Below are 17,465 nucleotides of genomic sequence, written 5' to 3'. Positions count from 1 at the left end.
TTCCCAGAGAGAGTGAGGCAACTGGGCTTTCAGGGAAGGACATGGGAGGAATTCAGGGAAGTTTGTAGGTGGGACTCAGAGGGAGGCAGTCATCTCCGGTCTGGTTTGCTTTCTCTCTGGCCTTGCTGGGTCCAGACCTCTGTTGGGTCACTGCCGATGGGGGAGTGTTCCTGGCTGGTTCTTTTGGCCTCATTGTTCCTCTCTGAAGCAAACCAGTGCTCTGGGGGCTGCCCATGGCCGCCCACATCAAACTCCATCTCCTGGCCCTGCCTCCTCCGGTCAGCTACTGTTTTTATTCCGCCTAGAAGGCCCTCTGGGGTGTTGGAAGTGGAGCAGCCCTGTCATTACTCAGTGACTTGCTCCACACCCTGTGATGGAGCCAAATCAGCCGTCTGCCCCACGTCCCCTGGACCCAGACTACACGTCTTTCCCGGTTTTCCTCAGGGACTGGGGTCTTCCCTGCACACGGATGCAGGCCTGCCTCACTGCTGGGAAGCCAGTTACCCTTTCGTTACTACATTTTTTCTCTGTGAATTTTGTTTTTGATGGCATGGGTTTTCAGTATTGGAATGCGTGCTTACTAATTGAGTGTGTTTTAGTTTTGGGTTGGTAATACAAATTTTGAGAAATGTGATCTGGTAATACAAGCCACCGATGAGGCGCGTGGCACTCTGGCGCCACCCATCTGTGGTGTGACAATAGACCCATAAGAAATAGAGAATTTACTGCCGGCGCCTTTCCATTGGGTTCCGTGGGGAACCTCTAGTCCTCCAATCTGACACAGGAAAGCCAAAACAAACCCATCAGGGCTCACCAGCTACCACACAGGAAACCTATAATTCTGCTTGCCAGCCTTATCTCACAGAAATAAGGGGGGAAAAAAGGCAAACGTTTACAAAAGTAACACACCCAGGAAACACCACCTCATGGAACATTCGACCCCCACAACAGTGAGGCTCCAACTCCAGTCAGCTGAGCTTAACGCATTTCAAAAGAGACCCACCTTGACACTAAACGCATTAGAACCGAAATAACGCCTTACCTCTGAGGTCCAGAGATATAAAAAGTGGCTGGCATACCGTTCATGCCAATGGTAATAAAAACGTTATCAGACAAGGGATGACAGAGGTATTACCAATTTGTTACCTCTTCCTGTATCTTGTCTTCAAATTAAAAAAAAAAAAAAAGTTGCCATTGCGTTAACTCCAACTCATGGCGACTCCATGTATGTCAGGGTAGAACTGTGCTCCGTAGGATTTTCAGTGGCTGCTTTCACAGAAATAGATTATCAGGGCTTTCTTCTGAGGTGCTGCTGGGTAGACTTGAACCTCCAATCTTTTGGTTAGCAGCTGACGGCGTTCACCGTGTTCACCACTCAGGGACATATCTTCTCTCCACCCTCCCCATTTTTTTTAACATTTGTATAGAGAGAGAAAAATGCATACTTTACAGAATGTGTTTGCTGTTCAGGCCCACACAGCATCTTCTAGAAAGAAGTGCAGAACCCAGAGAGTGAGGCGTCAAGGTAGCAGGCGTGTGGCTGGCTCAGGTGGGAAGGAGAGGCAGTGTGCTGAGAAGACCCAGGTCAGAGATGCTGGAGGAGTACCAAGGGTGTCACAGCAGGATGCCAGGGGCCCACCTGATCCTTTTAAGGCTGCGGTGGGGTAGGGAGTGATTTTAGAGGGAGGTAGGGTATGGGTGGTACCCCTTTCCTGTAACTCCAGCCTAGCACTGGAGAGGCCATTTGCCTGAAGCAAAAAGTACTAAATAAAGTTAACAAAAATGTTTTCCTCACAAATTCTGAATGGAGTTAAGTGTGAAAGAAGTAAGTGGGAAAGGCTGTAATTTAAAGGGGGCCTGTGGTGAAGAGGGAAACCCTGGTGGCCTAGTGGTTAAGAGCTATGGCTGCTAACCAAAACGTCAGCAGTTCGAATCCACCAGGCGCTCCTTGGCAACTCTATGGGGCAGTTCTACTCTGTCCTATAGGGTTGCTATGAGTCGGAATCAACCTGACGGCAGTGGGTGGTGGTGAAGAAGGCAGTCCCTGGGTTGTGCAAACAATTAACATACTGGACTGCTAACTGAAAGATTGTATGTTTGAGTCCACCCAGAGGTGCCCCGGAAGAAAGGTCTGGCAATCTATTTCAGAAAAATCAGCCACTGAAAACCGTACAGGGTGCAGTTATACTGTGATACGTGTGGGGCTGCCATGAGTCGGAGTCAATTCTGTGGCAACTGAGGAGTCCCTGGGTACTACTACAAATGGTTAATTCACTCAGCTGCTAACCAACAAATGGAGGTTGAACTCTACCCAGAGGCACCTTGGAAGAAAGGCCTGGCAGTCTACTTCTGAAAAATCAGTCACTGAAAACCCTATGGAGCACAGTGCTACTCTGACACACATGGAGTCGCCATGAGTCAGAACCGACCCGATGGCACCTGGTGTTGGTGGTGAAGAAGAACAGCCAGGCTCGGCTACATCGCTGTGACGGGGAGGTGGGCTCCCGCTGGCCCACGCGGATTATCAACACTCTCAAGTTCTGAAGCTAGTACCGGCTGTCAGCGACAGTTTTTGGAACATGTTAGAGCCCTTAGTGTTTTTCCTTTTAACATTATCATCATACCATGGCCATTGAGTTGATTCTGACTCACAGTGACCCTACAGGACAGAGTAGAACTGCCCCATAGGGTTTCCAAGGAGAGCTGGTGGATTTGAACCACTGACTTTTTTTTGGTTAGCAGTTGTAGCTCTTAACCACCGTGCCACCAGGGTTCAAAAAGTTGAATTTGAAAGGCAAACAATTCTGTGTTATCCAAGCACCCAGGTCTTCACTGGAAACAAAAGACACCCTGATCCCTCAAGCTGCTTAGTTTGATTTTATCAAGAACGTATACACAGAAAAATTTCCCCCTAGGCTGAGAACCTTGCTGAGAAATTTTAGCCAGGCATCTAATCAGCCTGAGAGAATTGTCAGCATCAGAAAATAAAACTTTGTACAAGAAAACGTCTCAATTGCAGTGACGGTGTCAGTTATTCACTCCTAATGTACGTGGATTTACCTCATCACCTCGTCCGTCTGGTTAGTGAATCCGACCAAGGCAAGACGCTCCCATTATTGCACAATCCTGGGCTAGGAGATGGTGTATCTTAGCCTTTGTTTTTGCTGGCACATCCGAGGCACATTAAAGTAATAAAATAGGCAGCAAGGCTCCTCGTCACCTCCACCGTGTTCCCGTAACCCCTCAGTTACAGCAGACAGAGACAGAAACATTTTTAGAGCAATTTAAGGTGAGGCAACACTGGATATGTAAATCCTGTTTTATGGGCAGTCGTGGCAGCCAGCTAATCCTTCTGACACGCCAAGCAGTCTTCAGTCCAGTCGCCATGCTGGCTTGGAACTCTTCAATTTTCAGGCCACATGGCAGGGGCGGGGGGGGTACAATAGCAGCTTTCATAGCTGTCTCTAAACTGTGGGTGCTGTGGCTGTACAGACCATGGTGCCACCTCCAGCCAGGTGTTTCGTTCCAGCTGCCCTTCCGGGAAGGAGTCTGTTAAGAAGCTTAAGTGTTTTACAAAGTCTGATGACAAAGGAAGTTGTTTTTTTTTTTTTTAATTTATTGCTCATACCCCCTTTAAAGAAGTAGCCAGCAGGAGTCAGGAAATGGTTAGAAGAACAATTTCCAGGGAAAGCACCGAGCCGATACCCACTCTGAGATTGTATGAGAGACAGAGCAAGGCAGAGAGCTCTGTGCACTGTGTTTTGTGCTGCGGCAGCAGCGGCAGGCTGCATACCTGAGGCTGGTTCCCAGACACAGAGCTCTTTGTCAAGGTGAGCTTTATCAGGAGGCCAGCCTCAGCCGGAGGAGAAGGTGCGGCACTCAGTGGGGATTTGCCACATTCAGAATGAGTTATAGCAGGATCCCAAAGGTTAGAGGGACAAGCTCGGGGAAAACCGAAAGCCAGCACAGCACTCTGCAGAACTTTAGACTTTACTGTGCCCTTAGTGTAGCTGCTATGAAAATGAGAGGTTTACAAGCTGCAGAGCAAGTTGGGACTGGCCGGAGTGTGTGGCTTTGTGTCCTCTGCTTTCCTCTCCCCCCTTTTCTTGGCCTGGCCTTGCCCAAACCTGCAGGAGTTGAGAAAGTCCTGTGATTGAAGATCGTTCCCAAGCAGCAAGACAAGGGGGTCTCGTATCATTCAGCTTTGCTCTTCTGCTCCAGAATGGGAGGGAGGAGGCCACAGGGCCTGTGTTTGACCTTCACTGAAATGTTCAGGACTCCTGAGTCTGGTTTCCAAATGGCTCAGCTTCATGGGCTGGAAGGTGATGAAACCCCAATGGCCTCTGTGGGGAGGATGGCGGTATTTCAGGGTCTTTTGCAGGGAAGTTGTTATGACTCCTTTGATGTGTGGGTCATATTGTCCACTTCCCCACTCCTCCAACCCTTAGCAACTTTACAGGCTCCAGCTTGGGTGGGGGGAGGTGGATTTCTCAGTCCCTTCGTTTTAGTAGCAGACAGGCAAATCAATGCCAGAGTGAGGGTGGGCTTGGTGGGAAACGTGGACAGAGAGTTTTTTAGCTGCCCTTGAATCGGCCCCAACTCATGGCGACCCCATGCACAACGGAACAAAACGCTACCCAGTCCTGAGCCATCCCCGTGATCAGTTGCAGATGGGACCGTTTCTATCCACAGGGTTTTCATTGGCTAATTTTAGGAAGTAGATCACTAGGTCTTTCTTTCTAGTCCCTCTTGGTCTGGAAGTTCTGCTGAAACCTGTTCAGCATCACAGCAACATACAAGTCTCCAATGACAGATAAGTGATGGCTACATGTGAGGCCAATGGTGAGGTGAGAATTCTACCACTGAATTCTTGGTCGATTGGTACCTGTCTTAGTTATCTAGTGCTGCTATAACAGAAATACCACAAGTGGATGACTTTAACAAGCAGAAATTTATTCTCTCACGGCCTAGTAGGTTACAAGTCCAAATTCAGGGCGCCAGCTCTCTGTTGGTTCTGGAGGAAGGTCATCAATCTTCCCCTGGAGTAGAAGCTTCTCAGCACAGGGGCCCGAGGTCCAAAAGATGCACTCCCCTCCTTGTTCTTCATTCTTGGTGGTATGCAGTCCCCCACCACTCTGCCCAGTTCTCTCTTCTGTATCTCAAAAGAGCTTGACTAGAGAAACAACCTAATCTTGTAGATTGTGTCCTGCCTCATTAACATCATAGAAGTTAGGATTTGCAACACATAAGGATAATCACATCAGATCACAAAATGGTGGACAACAGCACACTACTGGCAATCATGGCCTAGCCAAGTTGGCATGCATTCTGGGGAACACAGTTCAATCCGTAACAGCACCTCTTCATATGTTTTGTCTGCCCGTTATCTCCACTTTTGTGGAGCTGTATTTATCAGTTGGAAAGTCTTCAAATCCTCTTATCCGTGTATCATCCACTGGGGTTCACCAGTTCTGTCTTACACGTCAATAGTTAACACTGCTGCTCCTGGCTTTGCCTTTGCCATAGGTTGGCCCAATGCCAGGCTCCTCCGGCGTGGTCTCTGGCCACCAGCAGGACATCACCTTGTGGGAGTCTATTAAAATTCAGATTCCTGGACCCAATGCAAGAACCACGGAAGCTGATTGCATTTTTAAAAATATTTTGTTTACTTTCTTTTCTTTTGTATAACATACATGCAGCAAAGTGCTCAAACTTTAAGGGTTTGTTAATCAAATACACCTGTGTAACCAGCACTCGGATTACTATATAGAATGCACACGCCCTCCCCCCGCCAAGGCTCCCTCCTGCCCTTTCCACACAGTACTTGTCGTCCAGGGCAACCTCTTCCATCACCATAAGAAGTTTGCCTGTGTTTGAACTTCACCTACATTGAATTGTACAGGACTTTTGAGCTTTTTCTCCCCCCCAGCATTCTTGTTGTGTGCGGTCTAATCGATCTCCAACTCAGAGTGACCCAATTTGTCAGAGTAGAACTGCCCCATAGAGTTTTCTAGGCTGTGATCTTTATAGGAGCAGATCGCCAGGTCTTTCTCCCACGGAGTTTTGTGGCTTTAAACTGCTGACCTTTCAGTTAGCAGCTGACCCCTTACCCCTTGTTCCCCCAGGGCGCCGTCTTTCAGCATGACATGAGGAGGAATCCATACTCCTGCCTGTAGTAGCAGCTAATTATTTTCCGTTGTGGTATAGTATCCTGCTTTGTGAATATTTAACAACCTATTTATTCATCCTTCTCTTGATGGCAGTTTGGGTTGTTTCCAGGTTTTGGCTATTATAATAAAGCTGCTGTGAGCATGGGCATAAGTCTCTTTTGGTGGCCATAAGCACTCATTTCTGCTGGGATTGGAACTGCTGTGTCATAGGGTAAATGTGTCTTTAGCTTTGGTAGATAATTGCCAAATGGTTTTCAAAGTAGCTATACCAGTGTGCACTCTTGCCAGCAATGAATGGAAATTTCCACTGCTCCGCACGCTTGTCTGCTCTTGGTGTTGTCAGCCTTTTAGTTTAGCCATCTTAGTAGGTGTGCGGTGTTACCTCCTTGTAATTTTAATTGCATTGTTCTGCTGACTAATGATGTTAAGAAACCCTTCATGTGCTTATTGGCCACTTGGCTTTCCTCTTGCACGAAGAGGCTGATCAAGTTTCTTTAAAACTGGGTTGTGGGTTTTTTATGCTGTTACTTAGTGGGGACATCTCTGCGTCTAACAGCCTCTCCAGGTGACTCTGAAGAACACTCACGTCAGGACACTAGCGTCTGAAGCATCTCCTTAGGTTGTCCAATTTCCTTGAGCCATCTTTTTTCCTTTCTTCAGTTCCCAAATGGCAGCTCTCTTCCTGCCTTGTATGCTTCTGTTACTCAGGTTATAGGCAGAGGGCTGTCTGCTCAACTTTCTTTAATTATATGCTGCAGAAATGGACTTCAAGTATTAAATATGACTGTGTGTACCTTTTTATGTCATGAAGTCTGACTAGCATGTCCTGGCCATCTCCTTGCGTTTTTGGTGGCATTTTATTAGCACCATAACCTTGCTAGAGATTTGTGGAGCAGGGAAAGATAGGATGAGAAGCCAGTGTTTTGGAACTTCTGTTAGTTTTGATTTCACCACTCCTCTTGCCAGGAGTTGCGAAAAAACCAAAAACCAGACCCATTGCTGTGAGTCAATTCTGACTCATAGTGACCCTATCGGACAGAGTAGAACTTCCCCGTAGGGTTTCCAAGGAGCGCCTGGTGGATTCTAACTGCTGACCTTCGGGTTAGCAGCCAAATGCTTAACCACTGCACCACAGGGCTCCAGGAGTTACAAAACCAAGTGTATTCTTTTCCTAGAACTGCTGTAACAAAGTATCACAAATTGGGTGGCTGTAGCAACAGAAGCTTACTGTCTCACAGGTGTGGAGGCTAGGAGTCTGAAATCATGGGCTGCGTTGACTCCTGAGGGCTCTGAGGGAGAATCCGTTCCACACCTCTCTCTTAGCTTCTGGTGGCGGCTGGCAGTCCTTGGCTTCTAGATGCATCACTCTGTCCTCTACCTCCACCTTCACATGGCCGTCTTCCCTCCATTTTTTCTGTCTCTCTGTGTCCCTTCCCCTCTTCCATAAGGACACCACTCATGTTGGATTCAGATCCACCCACCCCACTCCGTATGACCCCTGTGAACTGTCTTCAAAGACTCTATTTCCAAACACAGTCAAATTCATAGGTACTGGAACTGAGAACTTCAGCTTACCTTTTGGTGGACACTATTCAGTGTGTAACAGCCTGCAAGCACCTTCTCCAGCCTCTGTCTTTCTCCCCTGATAGAAACTCCCAGGAAGGAGGAATTATGTTAGGATATTCCTATACCTGTGTTTGGGGTGGGGGGTGTGGATGTGACTTGCTCTGGCGCTTAAAGGAGGAGCCATTTCATATCCTTGCACCCTTGATGCCTACTGTGTGATAGCTTACCTTCTAGGCGCAGGTGTTCCCCGTCTCACCTCTCTGCCACCTCATGGACCAGAGAGGGATCTTAGAACGCAGGTGTCCCACCCTCTCATTCTGTAGGGAAGCTCAGTGGTGACTTAGACATGGGGGCTTGGTGTGAAAGCCTGCTGGCGTGTTTTTAACAAGACCATCCTGGAACGAGAGGCATGTTGCTTCTGGAGAGAATCAAGAGATGGAGGGAAAGAGCATTTCTTTTTTGGTCTTTGGTAAGCGAAAAGGAGTCCATTCTTGCCACTCAGAGGCCCAAGTACATGGCAGGAAGTGGTGAGGTGGTGGGAAAGGAAGAAAGAAAATGGTCAGTGCAGTGTGTGAGTAAGAGTGTGTGTGCGTGTGTGTATGTGAGTGTGTGTGTGTGAGACAGAATGTGTGTGTGTACCGCCCATCCTCTCCCCAGCATCACCTCAGCCCGTACCCACCCCCAACATTGCTGTGGGGTCAATTCCGACTCGCAGAGACCCTATAGGACAGAGTAGATCTGCCTCCATAGGGTTTCCAAGGCTCTCATCTTTACAGAAGAAGACTGCCACATCTTTCTCCCGCGGAGTGGCTGGTGGGCTCTAACTTCTGACCTTTCAGTTAGCAGCCAAGTGCTTAAGCACTGTGCCACCAGGGGTCCTTAAAGGCTGAGAAAACTAGCCTGAGACATATATTTACAGTATAACCACTAATAAAAATGTGTAATGATTTTGTGTGTATTGTAGAATATGTCATTTATAATTGTGAGACTTGTTCCAATAAAAATTTTTTTCAACTTGTAGGCTGGTTATGATGGTGAGAGTATCGGAAATTGCCCATTTTCTCAGCGTCTCTTTATGATTCTCTGGCTAAAGGGAGTTATATTTAATGTGACCACGGTGGACTTGAAAAGGTAAGACAAGGTTCCACATTAGTGAACTTGACTGTACCTAGTTCCCTGACACACCCCACATCCAGGCATGCACACACACGCACACACCCCTACACACATGCACACACATGTACACACACCGCACACCCACACATGCACACACATGTACACACACACATCTATACACCCCACATCCACACATGCACACACATCCACACACCACATGTCCACACACACAATCTACACACCCCACATCCACACATGCACGCACATACACACACGTCCACACGCACATACACATCTACACACCACACATCCACACACATGCACACACACATCTACACACCCCACATCCACACACATGTACACACACACCACACATTCACATCCACACAGATGCACATGCATGCACATATACCATATTCACACATCCCCACATATACACATCTGCACACCCCACGTGCATAGATGCATATGCATGCACACACAAGTGCACACACACATACACACACCATGCACACACTCATGCCCGTGCACACACAGGCTGTACCACGGCAGATGTCCATTCTTGGTCAGGAGCCTGAACTGAAACCCCCGTGTGGGCCCACAGCATCATTCCAGGGTGGGGTGAGATGTATTCTGGCAGGGGGAGGGCTGGGGGCATCACGCTCTCCCAGCTGCTGGGCAACTGTGGCCATCTTGGAAGCCTACCCGGGCGTCTCTCCCGGCTGAGAACTCTGGGGAGTGTATCCAGAGCAGGGGCCACTCGGGAGAATCCAGGCTGTAACTTTTTCACAAATGCCTCTGCTTTTGTTGCCAGTAAAACAGTTTGTAAACCCACCATCTGCTTTGAAGTTCTCAAGGTTATTTCTCTTAAATTGGGGAGGACATGGCTAAGCGTTGGGCCCCGTCTACAAACACTGCCGTTTACGCTACCCAGGAAGCCGGCTGACCTGCAGAACCTGGCGCCTGGAGCCAACCCTCCTTTCATGACTTTTGATGGCGAAGTCAAGACGGACGTAAATAAGATCGAGGAGTTTTTAGAGGAGAAGCTAGCTCCCCCGAGGTAGGCCTCCTAAAACTAGTGTTCACGACCTGCTCATCATTTTTTTCCCCCTTAAAAGACAATTCTAGAGCCTTTGACTTTGTGTGTTTCGCTTCCTGAGGCCCATGAGCTGACTTCCTTAGCCACACTGCTGATGGACCACAGAGAACACAGAGCAAGATTAGAACTCTCGGGTTCAGGTGGCCTGGAGTTCTTTGCTCTGCAGCTGTATTTGGCAATTAGAGCTTGAAGGCAGGAAGTGGCGAGGATGGGGCAGTGTTCTGCAGATTAACATTTCTTAGCTACGGTGGAGTCCCCGGGCGGTACAAATGGTTAACATGCTTGGCTGCTAACCAAAAGGTTTTAGGTTCGAGTCCACTCAAAGGCACCTCAGAAGAAAGGCCTGATGATCTACTTCTGAAAAATCAGCCACTGAAAAGCTGATAGAGCACAATTAGTCTAAAGGACTAATGGACCACACGAACCATGGCCTTCACTAGCCTGAGACCAGAAGAACTAGATGGTGCTCAGCTATCAGCACTGACTGCTCTGACCAGGACCACAATAGTATGTCACGGACAGAGCAGGAGAGAAATGTAGAACAAAATTCAAACTCATGAATGAGACCAGACTTACCAGTCTGATAGAGACTGGTGGGATCCCCAAGACTATGGCCCTTAGCCACCCTTCCAACTTGGAACTGAAATCACTCCCTGAGATCACGTTATAGCCATATAATAGAGAGGCCTACAAAATGAACAATAGTACCAGTGAGGAATGTACACCTCAGAGCAATCAACTATACGAGACCGAAACGGCAGCATTTGCCCAAAAGCAAAGTTCAGAAGGACCATAGGGGCTGGAAAGCTGGGTGAATGGACACAGGGAACCCAGGGAGGAAGGGGGTCAGTGCTGACACATTTAAGAGGTTTGCAACTCATGGTGACCCCATGCACAATAGGATTGGACCATTGTGTTCTGTAGTGTTTTCATTGGGTGATTTTCAGAAGCAGATCACCAGGCCTTTCTTCCTAGTCTGACTTAGTCTGGGAGCTCCGCTGAAACCTGTTCAGCATCCTAGCAACACACAGGCCCCCACTGGCAGATGGGTGGTGGCCGTGCATGAGGTACGCTGACCAGGAATCGAACCTGGGCCTCCCACATGAGATTTCTTCTCTCCATTGTATCATCACAACTCAAAGATTGCTGGTCTGTGATATTCCAAGTTTGAACTTTTCCAGGTACCCTAAGCTGGGGACCCAACACCCTGAATCTAACTCCGCAGGAAATGATGTGTTTGCTAAATTCTCTGCATTTATAAAAAACACCAAGAAGGATGCAAATGACAGTGAGTACCTCCCCATCAACCTGTTTTCTGTTTTCAAAAGGTATTTCCATTCGGCCTCTAGTGTGGCTTCTTTTAAGACATCAGAAATTCTGACTTACTTCACAGGGGTGGAGGGGTGTCTAGAATTCCTGGCTGGTGCACAAGGGGCCTCAAAGGGGAGAGTCCAGCCCTATCGTTTTTTCATGGATGCACACACTCAGTGCTTGGCTGCTGATCACAAGACTGGAGGTTTGAATCTGCCCAGAGGTGCCCCGGAAGAAAGGCCTGGCGATCTACTTCCAAAAAATCACCCACTGAAAACCCTACGGAGCACGGTTCTACTCTGTCACACGTGGGGTCACCATGAGTCAGAGTTGGCTGGGCCGCACCTGTGTTTTTTCTTTTTTAAGGAGAAGTATCTAGAAATAAGAAGAAAGCATTTCTAACCTTGGATCTGTACACAGCTTTCTACCGACTCAGTGCTTCTTTTAGAGGAGAACCCAGGGAACGATATTTTTAGGGGGAGGATGATCACCACCCAGGGGTTACAACCACACTCAGAATCCTTTTCAATGATGCTTCCGCCAGTGCCTACCTCACTTTAGAATTTCAGGAAATATTTCTGAATCAACAAACAGATTTTAGAAGTAGCAAGGCTGTGTAGACAGCAGAATTATTTTCTAATGAGGAGTGCGTCCTTTATTCGGGGCGTCTAAATCCACACCCGACCTCGCAGCCTGCCCGAGTCTGGATAAGAAAGGGAATCAGTGCCTTCCTCCGCGTCTCAGAGAATGTGACTCGGGCTTGCAGGGCATCGCTGAGTGATTTTTTGCTTTTCTGTTTTAGTTTATGAAAAAAACCTCCTAAGGGCCCTGAAGAAGCTGGACAGTTACCTAAATAGCCCTCTGCCTGATGAGATAGATGCCTACAGCACCGAGGACGTCCCTGTCTCTGGAAGGAAATTCCTGGACGGGGATGAGCTCACCCTAGCCGACTGCAACCTCTTACCCAAGCTCCACGTCATCAAGGTCGGCAGTCCCTCCTGCCTGAGCTGGGCGCATGCGTGAATGGGGCTTGGTCGCACCTGCCTTGCTGGGCGCATGCGTGAATGGGGCTTGGTCTCACCTGCCTGAGCTGGGCGCATGCGTGAATGGGGCTTGGTCGCACCCGCCTTGCTGGGCGCATGTGTGAATGGGGCTTGTCTGGCCTGCGTGTGTTGGGCGCATGCGTGAACGGGGTTTAGCCCTTCCTGCCTGTGCTGGGCGCGTGAGTGATTGGGGCATTGTATGAGTTTGTTTTGAGTTGTGTCTTGGCCATACGTTTAAACGGTCTACAATGTGGACTCTTGAATTAACCCCCCACTGGTTTTTAGCTGGCAGCCACACCACAGCCTGAGTTTCAGACGCGTAAAAGGAAGGGCTTCAGGTCTTTTCCAGAAGCTTCTGAGAACTTGGCCATGGTCCCTCCAGTCCTTCTGCCCTTCTTGCCAAGCCTCCACCCCCTACCCCAGCCTACAGCAAAGTTATGCAAAAGCAGCTTGAGGGACTGCATGGGTCACATGGGTTATTTGGTGCTTGAGGCTTGGAGAGGATGTATGAGATCTGGGAGATTTAAAATGTGAGCACGGTAAATCGTGGGCGATTTTTGGGATACATACAGCCCTTTCTAGAGATAACAGAGACATGACCTATCAGCTCTTAACATCATTTCTCCACAGCTAGGGAGCAGCTGACCGCTACCTGTTGGGCCTCTGCCAGACTAGGTGCTCAGTCTTTCCGGATATCAGACTTAAAGACGCCCTAGACCTGACACCTGTCTGTCAGCTTGTGCTACCGTCCAGCTTCAATATTGCTATGATGCTGGAAGCTATGCCACTGGTGTGGCAAATACCAGCAGGGTCACCTATGGTGGGCAAGTATTAGCGGAGCTTCCAGACAAAGATGAACTAGGAAGAAAAACCTGGCGATCTACTTATGAAAATTAGCTAATGAAAACCCTATGGGTCACAGAATATTGTCTGATATAGTGCTGGAAGATGAGTTCCTGAGGTTGGAAGGCACTCATAATACACAGTGGACACAGCAATGGACTCAAGCATGCCAACAATTGTGAAGATGATGCAAGACCAGGCAAATGTTTGGTTCTGTTATACGTGGGGTCACTGTGAGTTGGAGCCAACTTGGCGGCAACTAACAACAGATGAATGGTTCTCCAACGTTAGTAGGCATAAGAATTGTTTGGAGAGATTTTTAGAAACGGAACCTCCCCCCGATCCATCCCCTGGCCTACTAAATCAGAATTCTGGGGGTGCCCCTTGGATTTCAAGACAGATGGTTTCACACACTGACCTTTTAGTTGCTGCTGTCTCTCATCAGTGTTCCCAGCCTTTCTATCACCTAGAGATGTTAATGTTGCTATTGGGCACCGTCGAGTCGGTTCTGACTCTCAGCGACCCTTTGTACAACAGAACAAAATGCTGCCCAGTGCTTTGCCATCCTCATGATCATTGTTATGCTTCAGCCCATTGTTGTAGCCACTGTGTCAATCCATTTAATTGAGGGTTTTCCTCTTTTTTGCTGACCTTCTACTTTACCGAGCCTGATGTCCTTCTCCTGGGACTGGTCCCTCCTGACAGCACGTCCAAAGTATGTGAGACAAAGTCTCGCCATCCTTGCTTCTAAGGAGCATTCTGGCTGTACATCTTCTAAGACAGATTTGTTCATTCTTCTGGCGGTCCATGGTATATTTAGTACTCTTTACCAACACCATGATTCAAAGGTATCAATTCTTCAGTCTTACTTATTCATTGCGCAGCTTTCATATGCATAAGAGGTAATTGAAAATACCATGGCTTGGGTCAGGTGCACCTTAATCCTTAAAGTGACATCTTTGCTTTGCAACACTTACTAACTTGTCAATAAAAAACCAAAAACCAAACCCACTGCCGTCAAGTCGATTCCAACCCATAACGACCCTATAAGACAGAGTAGAACTGCCCATAGGGTTTCCAAGGAGCAGCTGCTGGATTCGAACTGCTGACTTTTGGTTAGCACCCAAACACTTAGCCACTACGCCACCAGGGCTCCAAACTTGTTAATAGTTGTTATTATTATCCTTCTTGCTATGTTCTTGGCCCTCAATAGCCCCAGGTACCCCAGAGCTTTGCTCTGGGCATCTTGATTATTAAAACCCCACCAGGTCCAGAGTTTGGTTCTCGGTATAAGTGTAGGGGAAGTGGGATGTAAAGATACAGGGAAATACAAGTCAAGGACACATTTCCCTGGCATTTAGGTTACCAACTAGGTTCACAGGATCTGTGGTGCTGATGCTCCCATGGGCTCCCTGTCATCCCTGGTAACCCTGCACCAACATTTGCATTTCTCTTCCTGCATTTTCCCTGCTCTTTTCTTCCCTTCCCATCACTTCCCCTTTTAGTTTCTTTCTTCTGTCTTCACTGTTGTGGAAGATGGGGCACCACATCTGGCTTGAGGGTCACCAGGGCTACCAACTTGAAATATAAGCCTTAAAGATGTTCCCTTCACTGAATTCTCCAGTACCCCGATATCTAACATTTAATGAAAGCATCTCAACCCCTCTTAACTTTGGGAGACATTTTCTAACAGGATATTCATGTTGTTGAGTTTTGATGTAATCATTTTTGTGGTCGTTTTTGTTGTCAGCTACCCCTGAGTCAGCCCCCAACTCATGGTGACTCCACGCACGATGGGATTGGACCTTTGGGATCCGTAGGGTTTTTATTGGCTGATATTTGGAGGTAGATCACGAGGACACTCTTCCTAGTCTGCCTTAGTCTGGAAGCTCCACTGAAACTTGTTCAGCATCATAGCAACACGCCAGCCCCCACTGACAGATGGGTGGTGGGTGTGCCTGAGGTGCACTGGCTGGGAATCGAACCCAGGTCTCCTGCATGGAAGTCAAGAATTCTACCACTGCACCACCACTGCCCCTTAGTCACTTTTATCGAATACTTTTTAGTCATTGCTATGCCTACAGTAACATCCTGGGTATTACCAAAGGTTAAACACTTGGCTACTAACCAAAAGGTTGATGGTTCTAATCCACCCAGAGGCACCTCAGAAGAAGGTCCTGGCTATTTGCTTCCAAAAGTTTACAACAATTGAAAACCCTATGGAACACAGCTGTACTCTGAAATACATGGGGTCTCTATGAGTTGGAATTGACTCGATGGCAACTTTTTTTTTTTTAGTTTATATGAATTTTTATTGTTTTTAACATTTAAATGATTCACAGACTTGATTCCTATAGGCTCTTTTTTTTTTTTTTAATTGTGCTTTAGGTGAAAGTTTACAGAGCAAATTAGTTTCTGATTCAAAAATTTATACACAAATTGTTTTCTGACATTGGTTACAACCCCCGCATTCCATTAGCACTTTCCTGCTTTACACCCGGGTTCCTGGTTTATTTGTCCAGTTCTCCGGTCTCTTCCTACTTGCTAGGCTTTGCTTTTGGGCAGATGTTGCCCATTTGGTTGCATATACTTGATTGAACTAAGAAGCCTGATTCTCACTTGTGTTATTGTTTGTTTTATAAACCCGTTTGATCTTTAACTGAAAGGTGAACTTCAAGATTGGCTTGGATTCTGAGTTAGCAGGGTGTCCAGGGGCCATAGTCTCAGGGTTTCCTCCAGGCTCTGTCAGACCAGTAAGTCTGGTCTTTTTTTGTGAACTTGAATTTTCTTCTATGTCTTTTTTTCAGCTCTTCCTGGGACTCTCTATTATGATCCCTGTCAAAGAGGTTGGTGGTGGTAGCCGGGCACCATCTAGTTCTTCTGAGCTCACAATGGTGGACGCTGTGGTTCATGTAGTCCATTAGTACTTTGGACTAGTATTTTCCTTGTGTCTTTGATTTTCTTCATTCTCCTTTGCTCTGGGCAGGATGGGACCAATAGATATATCTTATATGGCCACTTTTAAGACCCCAGATGCTACTCATTAAAGCAGGATGTGGAACATTTTCTTTATGAACTATATTATGCCAATTGACCTAGATATTTCCTGAGACCATGGTACCCAGCCCTCAGCCCCAGAAACTCAGTCCCTCAGGGTATTTGGATATGTCTAGGAAGCTTCTGTGACTGTGCCCCCTTTGTGCTCTATTATATGTGTGAATATACATGCTGTACATACATGTATGTATGTAAAAATACCCACAGTCTCACCTGTATATGTACATGGATGTACTCCTGTATGCCCTCCTTCCCCTATTCAGTTTACTTATCTGCCTGTATATCTGCATGGAAGTTATTATTTGTTTTTACTGTTGTCTTATGGTTGTATATACTATAGAATTTACTGTGGTTGCCTTTTTTTTTTTTTTTTTTGCTTTGTTCCTCCAAGTGTCTTCCTTTGCCTTGGTCCAGTTGTGTTCACTTCCCCTATATTGTGTGTTGTCTTTCCCTTCATCAAAGCCAACACTTGTCTACTACCTAGTTAGTGATTTCCCCTCCTTATCCCTTCCCTCGTGGTGGATCCCTTCCCTCCCTCATAACCATCGAAGATTGTTTCTGTGTGTAAACCTTTTCTTGAGTTTTTTTAATAGTGGTCTCATACAGTATTTTTCCTTTTGTGGAGTGCTCTGTATATGAGGTCAAGTCGGTTGATTGTGTCATTTAGATCTTCTGTATCTTTGTTGAGTTTCTTTCTAGTTGTTCTGTCCATCGTCAGAAGTGGTGTGTTAAAGTCTCCTACTATGATTGTAGAACTGTGTATTTCTCTTTTCATTTCTGGTAGGGTTTGTTTTATATATTTTGGAGCTCTGACGTTGGGTGCGTAGATATTATGGTTATGTTCTCTTGGTGGATTGACCCCTTAATCATTATGTAATGTTCTCCCTTGTCTGTTAGGATGGAGTTTGATTTAAAGTCTGTTTTATCAGAGATTAATATTGCCATGCCTGCTCTGTTTTGGTTACTGTTTGCTCAATTTTTTTTTTTTTTCCATCCGTTGGTTTTAACCTCTTTATGTCTTTGTGTCTAAGGTGTGTCTCTCTGTAGGCAATATATTGGGTTTGATATTGATGTGTCTTTTTTTTTTTAAATCCTTTCTGCCACTCTCTGCCTCTTGACTGTTGTATTTAACCCGTTTACATCCAGTGTGATTATCAATAGGTATGAATTTACTGCTGTCATGTTGTTACGCTTTTTTTGTGGTGTTGACAGTTTCTCTGTTCCACTCAATGTTCTGTGCTGAGTTCTTTTTGTTCATGG

At 46.9% G+C, this 17,465-nt stretch overlaps 1 protein-coding gene across 1 annotated transcript in view; it reads left to right on the top strand.

Moving 5' to 3' along the window:
- CLIC6 (chloride intracellular channel 6) overlaps positions 1 to 17,465 on the top strand; it is a 63,891-nt gene that overhangs the window by 38,085 nt on the left and 8,341 nt on the right. The window contains exons 2-5 of the mRNA XM_049857972.1: positions 8,758 to 8,867; positions 9,787 to 9,912; positions 11,133 to 11,239; positions 12,065 to 12,246. Coding sequence (XP_049713929.1) covers positions 8,758 to 8,867; positions 9,787 to 9,912; positions 11,133 to 11,239; positions 12,065 to 12,246 — 525 coding nt within the window. The remainder of the gene's footprint in view (positions 1 to 8,757; positions 8,868 to 9,786; positions 9,913 to 11,132; positions 11,240 to 12,064; positions 12,247 to 17,465) is intronic.

This window comes from Elephas maximus, chromosome 18 (assembly GCF_024166365.1).
Source record: "Elephas maximus indicus isolate mEleMax1 chromosome 18, mEleMax1 primary haplotype, whole genome shotgun sequence".
Taxonomy (NCBI): domain Eukaryota; kingdom Metazoa; phylum Chordata; class Mammalia; order Proboscidea; family Elephantidae; genus Elephas; species Elephas maximus.
This window is presented reverse-complemented; position numbering and strand designations above follow the sequence as displayed.